This window comes from Nuphar pumila, chromosome 3, assembly GCF_984573655.1.
Source record: "Nuphar pumila chromosome 3, dmNupPumi1.hap1.1, whole genome shotgun sequence".
Taxonomy (NCBI): Eukaryota; Viridiplantae; Streptophyta; class Magnoliopsida; order Nymphaeales; family Nymphaeaceae; genus Nuphar; species Nuphar pumila.
Genome location: NC_143251.1, coordinates 145,947,251 through 145,960,354, shown reverse-complemented (window position 1 = coordinate 145,960,354; position 13,104 = coordinate 145,947,251). Strand labels below are relative to the sequence as shown.

The following is a 13,104-nucleotide window of genomic DNA, read 5'->3' as shown; positions in this document are numbered from 1 at the left end:
TTTGAAAGTAATAATATAGTTACTGGGAATGGATCCCATCACTCCATCTCCCATATTGTAAATGTTACTATTCCCATGAGTCATTATTCTGTCAACCTATCTAATGTGTTACATGTACCTAATATAAAAAAATGTTGTTTCTGTCTCTAAACTTGTTGATGATACACATTCTTCTGTTGAATTTACTCCCTTCTCTGTTTATGTGAAGGATCTTCTCACGAAGGAGACGTTCGCTGAAGGGAAGCGACAGAGGAATATGTATGTCTTCAAGGAAGATCCTACAATGCCTATTCGTCCCTCTTCTTCGAAGCTCATCAGTTCTGCATCCTCGCCATGTCCGTTATCTGAGTCTCTTTTGAGTCTGTCAAAATGTAATAAGCCAAATATCTGGCATTCTCGTCTTGGTCATTGTGGTAATTTCTTTATTGAAAAACTTATGTCAAATGGTGTCTTACGAAAGTCCACTTTACAAGAGTCGAGTAGTCAAAAGTGTTCTAGTTGCCAAATTTGCAAGAGTCATGTATTACCTTTTAATTCTATTAATAAAAGAGCTTCGAAACCTTTATAGCTTATATGTTCTGATGTTTGGAGGCTTGTCTCAATTGTGTCAAAATCCGATTCTCGTTATTACCTCATTTTTGTCGATAGTTATTCCAGATATACATGGATATTCTTTATGAAACAAAAAATTGAAGTGTTTGGGTTGTTTCGTTCCTTTCATTCTTTTGTCAAAAATCAATTTTCTGATAATATTTTACATTTTCAATTTGATGGAGGTGGAAAATTTTTCTCCACAGAATTCATTGATTATCTCCAAAGTAATGGGATAAATCGACGAGTTTCTTGTCCATACACGCCTCAGCAAAATGGAGTTGCGGAAATGAAGCATCGTTATATTGTTGAAAGTGGGATGAGTATGATACATGACACTTGAATTCCCATCTTTTTATGGACCGGGGCTTTTCTTACGGCTGTTTATGTGATGAATAGGTTTCCCATGACAGTTTTAGAAGATAAAATGCCTATTTGTCTCTCTATGGAGTCGAGCCTGATTATAGTCATATGCGTGTTTTTGGGTGCGCGTGTTATGTTCATATTGACCGTTCCTTAAGAAATAAATTTTAGGCAAAGGCAGTGAAATGCAGATTTGTTGGCTACGACGACAACTACAAGGGATACCGTGGCTATGATTCTTTAAATGGTCAAATCAGAATTTCAAGGAATGTTATATTTGACAAGATGGACCTTGATGATTGAAATGAAATGAGGATCTTCGAATCACGAACTTAGATTCACAAAGAAAGTGTCTAGAAAGACACTAAATCATAACCCTTAAAAAGGGTATAATAGGAAACAAATAGGAAACAAAATAATCTTTATTGATATGAAAACACCTAAATGCTTAAGAAGCATTTGGGAATGCATTACAAGAGGGGCTTCACCCCTATACATACACTGCAGGGAGAGGGGACTCAATAGAGTCGTTGGACACAGTCAAATAGCTCAAATAGCAAAGTCAGTTTAGTTCAAACTGAACTAGATGACTAAAAGAAAAACATAAAATTATAAAAAAAGAAAAAGAAAAAATGTTTTATTTATATATATATATAATATAATAATAATAATATTATATATATATATATATATATTTACAATTTTACATTTTAACACTCTCCCTCAAACTTACGGTATAATGAGCGAAAGTTTGTCTAAGAGAAAATGGAATCGGAGAGCAGCAAGAGGCTTTGTAAAGAAGTCTTTGCTAATTGATATTCTGAAGTAACATATGGCAGATCAATTGTCCCGTGTAGATATTCCTCTCTGACATAGTGACAATCCATTTCGATATGTTTGGTGCGTTCGTGAAATGTTCAGTTACTGACAATGTAGATCGCACTTTTGTTGTCACAACACATCTGTGAAGCTTTTGTTGCTTTCGCTCCCATATCAACAAACCAAACTACTTCCATGGTCGTGGTTGCCATGACTCTGTATTTAGCTTCGGTGGATGAGAGATACCTTCTGCTGCTTTTAACACTTCCACGAAATCAACGATTTACCTAAAAAAACACAAAAACCAGTGGTTGAGTGTCTGTTATTGGGATCTCCTCCCTAATCAACATCAGTATATGCAATCAAGAGAAGATGAGGAGGATAAGAAAAGTCCTCGTGAAAGGTAGGACTTGATTTATCTAATAATACGCATGACTGCTCCCATATGAGCAAAAGTGGGGGCATGTTGAAATTGATTAGCTGTGTGAACAACGTGTGCTATATCTGGTCTGGTAATGGATAAATAGGAAAATGCCTTGATAAGTTGTCGTTAAGGAGTTGGATCTGCAAGGAGTTCTTCATCATCAATCTTCATTTTAACATTTACCACTTCTTGAGTGTCAACTTTCTTATCATCAGTAATACCAGACCTAGAAACAATATCGGAAGCAAATTTAGTTTGAGATAATAAATATCCTTTAGCAGAATAAGCAACTTCAATGCCTAAAAAATATCTTAATAAGCCTAAATCAACCATTTCAAAATGAGATTTAAGAAGTGTTTTGATCGTTTCAACTCTCTGTTTATTGCTTCCGGTGATGATCATATCATCCACAAGAAGCACAATAATTCTTGCATCAGAATTCTTAACAAACAAAGCAGTGTCAGTTAAACAAAATTGAAAACCAAAATCGATCATAACACGACTAAACCTATCTTACCAAGCTTTTGGCGCTTGTTTAAGACCATAAAGGGCTTTTTCTAAATGAAGGACCTTATCTTTAGGAATACTTAAACCAGGAGAGAGTTTCATGTATACTTCTTCAACTAGCTTTCAATTTAGGAAGACATTTTTGATATCCATTTGAAAAATGAATCATTTCTTAACAGAGGCTAAGGCAACTAAGGTTCTAACAGTTGTTATACGAGCTACAGGCACAAAGGTTTCTTCATAATCAATGCCATATTCTTGAGCATAACCTTTGGCTACTAATTGGGCTTTATATCTTTCCATAGTACCATCACTCTTGGTTTTAATTTTATAGACCCATCGACATCCTATAGTTTTCTTTCCTGGAGGAAGATCTTGAATAGTCCATCGAGAAGCCTTTTCTAGTGCATCTAATTCAGCTTTCATGGCTTCTATCCATTTGATATCATTTCTTGCTTGAAAATATGTGGATGTTTCTTCATATGAGTGAATTAATGCAATAACTGCCCTATACTAGGTGAGAAGGACTCGTATGATATAAACTTTCCTGGAGGCCTTGAGACTCGGGATGATCGTCTAGTTGGAATGTTAGAATACTTTTCAAGTGCACATGGAATATTAGACTCTTTTCTCCTGGAATATTAAATACTAGTATCCCTATGAACTTCTTCATCATCAACATTACAATCAAAATCAACAATTCTTCGATCATCATCAAAGTTACAGTCAAGATCATATTCATCAGGTGCTGATGTTAGATCTAACAAAAACAAATACTTAGTGACTTCCTTTGGTTTTTCAAAATCAAAGATAAGATTTAGAACGAGGAGATACGTAAGAAGGTAGGCGTTGCACCCATTGAAAATAACATGATAGAGAATCGTTTACGGTGGTTTAGACATATTCGGCGAAGGCCTAATAATGCTCCAGTTAGAGGGATGGAGAAATGGGAAAATATATTAGTTAAAAGAGGTCGGGGTCGGCCTAGGAAGACTTGGATGGAGATGATAGGAAATGATATGAATGCTTTGAACCTCACCGAGGACATGACATTGGATAGAAATGATTAGAGGAGAAGGATTCATGTGGATGACCCAGAATGATTTTCTTTTTTGGTTCATATCGCCGACCCCAATTGTTTTGGGATGAAGGCGTAGTTGTTGTTGTAAAGAAACTCTCTTTTTCAAGAAAGGAAACATTTCTAGACACCTATAGTCTGTTATTTTTGAAGTCAAAACATCTATAACCTTTCTGATTTTCAGCATATCCTAGAAAAACACATAAAATCGCACGAGAGGAAAGTTTATCATTTTTGTCGGTAAATATAAAATATTTGCACCCAAAGATCCTTAGTCTAGAGTAGTCTGGAGAGACTTTCATAAGTTTTTCAATGGGAGTGATATTTTGTAAAGAGAGAATGACATTCTATTAATGAGATAGGTGGCAGTTAAGACAACATCTGCCCAAAAATCTTTCGGGACTTGATTTGCTATTAATAATGTCCTAGTGGTTTTCATAATATGGCGATGTTTTCGTTCAACCAACCCATTCTGTTGAGGAGTAATAGGGGCAAGATTTTTGATGTGTGATGCCACGTAATTTAAGATAATTTTTAAAAATGAGTAGATAAAAACTCTCTTCATGAATCTATGCGAAAGATAGAAATATCATTTTGAAACTTGTTTTTGACCATATTATGAAAAATTTGAAAGTGTGAAAATACTTCAGACTTATGTTTAAGAAGGTAAATCCACGTATGTCGGAAAAAAATCATTGACAAAAATAACATAGTAAGCAAATCCTCCTTTAGAAATCACGGGTGCAGGACCCCAAACATCCGAATGTACTAATTCAAATGGTCTTGAAGAGAAAAAGGTTCTGTTCTGAAATGGTAATCTTTTCATTTTGCCAAGAATACAATCTTTACAATCAAATGATTTAGAGTTACAAAATTTTCCTAGATTTGGAAAATGTTGGATTTGGCTATATGTGGGTGACCAAGTCTCTTATGCCGCAACTCCGACTCAATTTTCTGAATATTGTAGCAAAAAACATTCTTCGGCATTTCCAAAAAATCCATGTAATAGAATACTTTTCTATGGCCTTCCCCAATCAGTTTTCCTGACTGACGATCCTGTACCCAACAACCATGAGAAGAAAATGAAACATTACATCCATAGTAAGAAATTTGAGACACAGATAGAAGATTTAAATTTAATTTTGGAACATATCTAATTTCTAGGATAGAAAATTTCTTTGTTTTATAAATCTTTTGGAAATTTCCTATTCCTTCTATTTCAAGGGAAGTCCCATCGGCTGTAAAAACCTTTGACACACTTGTTTTATTTTTAACACATTCGGATAGACTTTAATTATTTGGGGTCATGTGAAAAGATGCACCGGAGTCAAGGAGCCAAGAAATTTTACCTGGATCGAAAAAAGATGAGGCTGCAACGCCGGTTGAGGCTTCAGACGAAGAAGATGCACCTTTGATGAGAGGCTGAAGAATCTCCATTAGTTGTGCCATTGAAACTGGTGCATCCTGATCTTTGGACTCCGATCCAGCAATTGCAACTCTTTTCTCTCTTAGCTCCTTGAGTTTGGGACATTGTGGCCTGCAGTGTCCCGACTCATGACAATGATGACAAATAACCCTCTTCTTATCATAGTCACTATTTTGTCGATTAAAGTGAGGAGGTTTATAAGATCGAACATGATTCCCTGGTCTAGACACAACTAGAACAAAATCATCTTCGGCTTTAGAAGAGCCTTTCCGGAGACGATTCTCTTTCATTGTTAATTCTTCAATAGTTTCAACAATAGAAGGATTTTTTTTCCAGTGAAGGAGGGCCGATTTAGTGGTTTCAAATTCCGGCCTTAATCCAGTTATAAACTGGTAAAAATGTTCAACATCGAGTTGTTTCTGACGAAGCTCGATGTCTTGGCACAATGCCACTTTGGTTCTAAAAGGGAAAGTTCTTCCCAAAGTTCGGACAACCCATTGTAATATTCACGAATAGTTTTGTCTCCTTGGGTCATCATTCAAACTTTTTCTTGGAGGTTGCATACGTGTGCAATATCTCTAAGGGAATACATATTCTTAAGGTATTATCATGCCTTATCGGCATAATCAAACTTGGCAAGACTTGAGCATTTTTTAATGTCAACGCTATTGATAAGCCATGACATTATCTTTACATGAGATATTCTCCATTCTTTCCATTTCTTCTCGTAAGAGGCAAGAGCCTTGATTTTTTCTTCTTCTAATAGAGGAACCTTTTTATCTCCCTCATTTTTAGTAAGAGATAGCTTAGGTTCCGAATCGGAACCATCCACAATCTTCTATTGGCCTTTTTCTCATATATGGTGCTTCATGATTGAAGCCCCATGTTACATAGTTCGTATCGCTTAATTGCATAGGCATGATGGTGACTTTGTCATTGTCATCCATCGATTACAAGGAGAGAGAAAGAGTAGGGATAGAAAAGAAACAAGAAGAGAAATAAGAAAAAAAAAGAAATACAGAACAACAAGATGTGAAATCCTCCCCAATGAAGTGATACAATACTTCCCTTCAAGTGGCGAACACTTTTGCAAATGGGCACGGAAACTGAGGAAACTTTTCTTCAAGATCTAATACAGTCCAACGGCTCTGATACCATGGAATGAAATGAGGATCTTCGAATCATGAACTTAGATTCACAAAGAAATTGTCTAGAAAGACACTAAATCATAACCCTTAAAAAGGGTATAATAGGAAACAATAGGAAATAAAATAATCTTTATTGATATGAAAACACCTAAATGCTTAAGAAGCATTTGGAAATGCATTACAAGAGGGGCTGCACCCCTATGTATACACTGCAGGGAGAGGGGACTCAATAGAGTCGTTGGACACAGTCCAACAACTCTAAATAGGCTCGTTTTACTGTGTCCAATAACTCTATTGCTAGTCAAGTTTGGACTGAGACTTGACTAGCAAAGTCAGTATAGTTCAAACTGAACTAGACGACTAAAAGAAAAACATAAAATTACAAAAAAGGAAAAGAAAAAACATTTTATTTATATATATATAATAATATAATAATATTATTATATATATTTACAATTTTACATTTTAACAATGATCAAACCCTCCATTTGAAAGAATCAACATCACATATTGAGGTTTATCATCCTTGGTTGAATGCAGAACTTTTTGCTAATACAGGAGAAGGCTGTTTATCAGAATGCACACGAGAATCATTGCCTCCTGATGCAGTAGAAATGAATGGTAGCAATCATTCAACAGATCCAAGTGTGAATAAATTCAGTGGTATTACATATGTGAGACGTGATAGTAGTGTTGTTCCAAATCCAAGCTCAGGGACAGGTATTTCGGTTGCTGCTTCTGGTCCAAGAAGGCCAGTTGAAAGGTGGGTTAGTTATGAAAATTTTTCTATGGATCTTCGATTATTTTTGGCCTCACTAGAACAAGAGAGTGAACCGACTACATTCTATCAAGCTGGTACATCAAAGAGATGGGTGGAAGCTATGAATGAAGAGATGAGAGCCTTACATGAATGCGATACTTGAGAGATTGTTCCTAGGCTAGCTGATCACAATGTTATGGGATCAAAATGGGTATATAAAATCAAGCGTAAACCAGATGGCAACATTGAGAGGTATAAAGCCACTCATTGCAAAGGGTTTTACCCAAGAGGATGGGCAGGATTATGATGAGACCTTTAGTCCTACATGGTGAATTGAAGGAGAGCAACCGGTTGGATATGGAGAAAAAGACCCTCAGACACATGTTTGTAGGCTAAAAAGAGCCTTATATAGATTGAAACAAGCCTCACGGTCGTGGTTTGAGAGTTTTTCTCTTGAGATACAAAAGCATGGGTTTTGTCGTTCAGCCTTTGATCATTCCGTATTTATGTTTAGAGAAAAGTCTGTTGTTACCATCCTTCTTATATACGTGGACGACATTATTCTGACAGGTAACTATAGCCGTCATATTGAGAACATTAAGAAGCTTTTGGGTCATAGATTCAAGATGAAAGATCTTGGAGATTTACGTTATTTTCTTGGAGTGGAAGTTGACAGAGATAAAGCAAAACTAACTCTAAGTCAGCACAAATATACTCTTGATGTTCTTACCAAAACAAGGATGAAGCATTGCCGCCCTCTCAGTACTCCTAGTGTTTTGCATCATAAGCTTAGTGAACAAGATGGAGACTTATATCAAGATCCAACACGATACCATAGCATAGTGGGAATGCTACAATATCTTACATTTACCCGTCCTGACATTGTATATTCAGTCTATCAAGTTTCCCAGTTCATGCATCAGTCTCGTGCTGGTCATATGGAAGCGATAAAATGTATATTGCGTTATTTAAAGGGAACAATTGGAGATGGAATTGTATATAGACCAAATTTGACAAAGGCAAGTGCTCATGAAATTACTATTTATACTGATGTTGATTGGGCTATTTTCCTTGGTCCAAACTTAGTGTCTTGGAGCAGCCACAAACAAAAAGCAGTTGCTAGGTCTAGCACATAGGCCGAGTACATGGCGATGGCTGCTGCGACTGCTGAAGCTACTTGGGTGCGACATCTATTAACTGAGATGGGAGAACCCATTTCGCAATAATTTTTATTGTGTGACAACCAGAGTGCTATCAACATTTTCTTCAATTCGATTTGTCATAGTCGAACAAAACATATTGAGATTGATCAACATTTTATTAGACAAAAAGTTGAAGACAAGGAAATAAAACCTCTTTTTGTCCGTACAGAAGAGCAAGTGGCGGATATGTTCACCAAGGGTCTCATGAAGGACAGATTTTGGGCTTTAAAAGGCAAGTTGGCCATGGTTCAAAACCATGTACAACTTGAGGGAGGGTGAAAGAAAAGGAGATTGGATCAGACTGGATTTGTTTAGTCCAGATCCAAATCCATGTGGCATCTTTTAGTATGTGTTACAGTTTTAATTTTTTGTACTTTATGAGGGGTAGAATCGACCCCTTATATTTTGTAACCCTCTTTATATTGTTAAATGAATAGAACCCAGGCAGCTTGTTAGACGGTGCCTGATTGTGCAACAACCTCATCTTCTTCAACTTCATTCTTCCCTCATCGTGAATATTTTCTGGTGAATCCTCTAAATCTATTGATGTATCCCCAAAGCTCTTTTCTTTTGATATGAGCTTTCATATTTCCGGCTTAAACATGATAGTTTGAGCCGTTGAGCTTGAATCCAAGAGAGAAATGTGAATTCTTTTCTGCCATGGAAGAGCTTTTAGAGAGACAAGTGAATCTTCACGATCGAATACGCACTACAACGGGGTTTGTTAGTCATCTTGTAGCACGCCGAAGAGGAAGGAGTTTGCAAGGAAGTCTTTCCACACCAAAACAGAAAAATGAGTAGGCACACTTTTTGAGGCAACAACCACGATGACTGCTACATACACACTAGCTTCTTAGAGATCAAGATCTGATACCATGTAAAAATATCTTCAAAAGATCAAGTCCAAAAAATGACTTGATAAACACATGATGATCACAATGGAAAGTATGTGCACAAAGGCACAAAATAATACTCACAAATAATAACAAGTGCACAAAGGCATAAAAAGAATGTATTTATTTAAGAAGAAAGCTTTGCAAAAAAGCTTAAATGAACAAGGGGATTCATCGCCTATTTATACACTTAGAGGGGGGCTGGCCAGCCGTTGGGGCCAGTCCAACGGCTGGTCAACCCATGGTCAAACCCCAAAAAGAAGGAAATAAAAAAAGAAAATAAAAAAGGAAAAATACAAAATGAAACCTATATACATATATATTTAACTATATATATATGTATAAATATAATATCATATACAAAGTATATGAAAAGTATACTTTTTTGGTTCATGTGGAAGACCCAAAATGAATTTCTTTTTTGGTTCATATCGCTGACCCCAATTGTTTTGGGATGAAGGCGTAGTTGTTGTTGTTGTTGTATACAAAGTATATGAAAAGTATATATATATATATAGTTAAATATATATGTATTTACACAAAGTCTATAATAATTTTAACAATTTTCCAAATCTCTTGAGGCATCTTGTGATTTCTCAACAACTGTGCTTGAAGGTTAGTAATGAAGAAGGCATCAAAGAGTTGAGAAGGTATATGGTAATTTCAGATCACTTGAATTTCTTAATTTTTGAGTCTTCTCGTAAACGACATACTTGCCAAATCACTAGAATCATTGCTTCTCTAGTTGCCCTTGCCCCTCCAATCTTCAAGTTCCCCAGTGGCTGTTCTAGCATGTTGCCAAGGCCATGGTAGACAGCGGCATTCGATCTCATGGTTCCCGTGGTTTCTTGCTGGAGATGGAGTTTAGTAACTTAGTTTGACTCACTAGTCAACAATGATGCGTATTGGATCACATGCACTTGCTTCTTTCACTTGTAAACCTTGCAGGGTGCTGAAGAGTTGATGATAAAAGAGAAAGTTAGTGATGGGGGGGATGTGTTGGAGTAGTTCCCCTGACCCTATCTTTTGGGTAGTAGTGGATAAAGAATGGTTTTGAAAAGTTGCATTTTTAAGATTGGCTAGGCAGAACTAAAAGGTGGAGGACGTTGAAATTGAGGATGATATGAAGCAATGGTGTACTGGAGTTGTTGAAGAAATACCTTGCAATGAGTTTCACTATCATGGGGAAATTGGGTGGTCAAGCATAAATAAGCCATGTTATGGGTGACACTATTCTCGATGCGGTTAGTGGAGGCAGAGGAAGGGATTGGATAATAGGAACATTTGAAAGGGAGGAAATGCTTGGGGGTGTAGAATGCCTATTTTAAATATGAGCCCGATTTGTTCTTTGAAAGCATGAGCTTGATTTCTCCTCCATTTTGGGAGTAGGTTGAATGGAACTAGATGGAGAGCGTATCTAGTTTCCCTTTCAGGAAATCTAGCTTAGATTTGGCCTGAAAGAAGGAAGAACAAGGGGTTTGGTGAGAGGAGAGTAATTTGGTGCAAGTCATTTGTTCAATGGCTTAGGTCAAGGCAGATCCTAACTTTAAGCTTGACCAGGCTGCACACAAGAGAATAGGAGGGAGAGAGAGAAGGGGAGTGGGTTGGGGAGAGGGAAAGAGTTGAGGGTGAGAGAGAAGAGAGGAGGGAGAAGAAACAAGGAAAAAAGCAATGGAGAGAAAGAGCGGGTGTGAGGGGCAGAAAGAGATGAGAGGGAGAAGGAAAGGATGCGTGGGATATAGGGATGACTTTGTTGTACTTTCGAATATAAAGCATTATTTCAAAAACTACTATTCAAGCCAAAAAACAGCACTGGGAAATAATCAAGCGAACTTGCTATCGGTAAAAAGGTGACAGGGGAGAGGCTAGGTGGAAGACATCTTGGTCACACTTGTGATAGCATAGCCACATGTAATTCTTAATTCCAACTGCTTGCTTTGGCTGTATGAGATGTAACTCATAGTCGCAAATCATCATCTTCTTGAGATTTTATTGGCAGGAGAAAATCTCGAATGTTTAAAAAAAGTTTCTTTTATTTTAAATGTTGATAACTTAATGACTTAAGGGTCTAAACGATGAAGGATTTCTTTGTAAATATAAATAAAAACATTAAGAATTACAACAATATTGTGATGAAATCCTCACCTATTAAACATATGGAAGACTTTAGGTTTCTTGGAATTTATCAGGATTTTCATGTCTTCTGAAAAATTGAGAGAAGTTAAAAAACCCATCAATGTTTGTATTGCTCTTGCTGTTTTTGCTTATGTAATTGCTCTTATGTGATGTATTCTCTCAGTGTATACATGCATGCGCCTGCTTGCTAACAATTTGGAATTTTGGATTACAATTTGATAACCTTTTTTTGTGCAGTGAAAACACAAAAAGTGCATTGATTTGTCCCATCTACATACATTTAAAGCGCAAGGAGTTCACAAAATTTACCACAGATCTTCCTACTGTTAGTCCAAGAATTTTGCTATCTGGCCCTTCAGGTGTTCTTGGAAATTTGTGGGGTTTCAAGTGGCAGCCACATTTATCTATAAATGCTACTGACACATGACTTCTGTTCTCTCTTATAGGTTCAGAGATATATCAGGAAACATTGGCAAAGGCACTTGCAAATCATTTTGGTGCCAAATTACTTATACTTGACACTACTTCATTGCCTAGTGTAAGTGTGCTTTCTAGAACTTTTGTTTTACTCTGCAATTGGTACATGCTTATATGCAACGTTTACTATTGGAAGCTTTAAGCAATCTAATATATGCTCTCACAAATGTATGTTATTCTCAGGGTTTTTCTGCAAAAGATTCAGATGCTGCAAAAGATGGAATAAGATCTGAGAAATCATCTAGTGCTGCGAAACATCGTTCTTCTCATTCAGATGCTGTGCAGCAGAAGAAACCTACATCCAGTGTTGAAGCTGATATTGTCGGCTCTTCTGCCTTTAACTCCAAATCCCCACCCAAGCAGGAGGCCTCAACCGCATCATCAAGGAACTATACATTCAAAATTGGTAATAAGCTTCATAACTTTTTATCTCACTGGCTAAATTGTTAAACATGTTTACTCTGGTTCGTTTTGATATCTTAGTTACCTTGTTCAAATTTTTAAACTTTCAGGTGATAGAGTAAAATTCCTGGGTGCAATTCCTTCATATTCATCACTTCATGCTCCTTTGAGGTACTTCTGTGCTGTTTTCTGTTGAAATTGTTTTGCCATTGATGCTTACTGTCCTGAATGGGCATCTCCTCTCGTGTATCATCTTCGAGTTCATGCATTCAAACCATAGTCACAAACATTGGTATCTGCTATATCTTGGCGAGGCTATTTCTTGCGATATTATAGGTTTGGTGATAAATATCGTGGCTTAAAAAATATAAAAAATAACAAAAATAAGAAAATACCATGTTTAGACAAAAAAATACATAAATAATAAAAGAAATAAGTAAAAAATGTAAAAGATAAATAAAAAGTAAAACTATATTCTTGTGATAATATCATGATATTATGAAATTGGTGATATTTTCAAAATATTGTGATATGTTACCTATATTATCGTTTGCTGAATTTACAGCTAAAATATCGCCGATATCTGTGAGTATGATTCAAACCCATGGAGAGCCATGTCACATTAGATGTGAGTTCAGATAAACACTGATTGAAAAATGAAAATCGAACAACATTAACTCTGTCCAAAAATTGGATGTATGTGGTGGGTGTTTGTTGACTACACTTGATGAATTTTAAGGACCCAAAGACTTGGACAAAACAGTGTTTAAAATCAACATTGACTGAAACAATAAATGGATTAAATCTGTGTACTCAATGTTGACCGTGTCCAAAGCTGGACAGATGTGGCTGGGTGCTTCTTGGACCCAACCCTTTGT

At 36.4% G+C, this 13,104-nt stretch overlaps 1 protein-coding gene across 4 annotated transcripts in view; it reads left to right on the top strand.

Moving 5' to 3' along the window:
* LOC149844302 (uncharacterized) overlaps window positions 1-13,104 on the top strand; it is a 111,699-nt gene that overhangs the window by 44,250 nt on the left and 54,345 nt on the right. For all 4 annotated transcript variants that reach the window (XM_090000489.1, XM_090000487.1, XM_090000485.1 and 1 more), the window contains 4 exons: window positions 11,585-11,706; window positions 11,794-11,885; window positions 12,008-12,230; window positions 12,337-12,397. In XM_090000489.1, coding sequence (XP_089856615.1) covers window positions 11,585-11,706; window positions 11,794-11,885; window positions 12,008-12,230; window positions 12,337-12,397 — 498 coding nt within the window. The remainder of the gene's footprint in view (window positions 1-11,584; window positions 11,707-11,793; window positions 11,886-12,007; window positions 12,231-12,336; window positions 12,398-13,104) is intronic.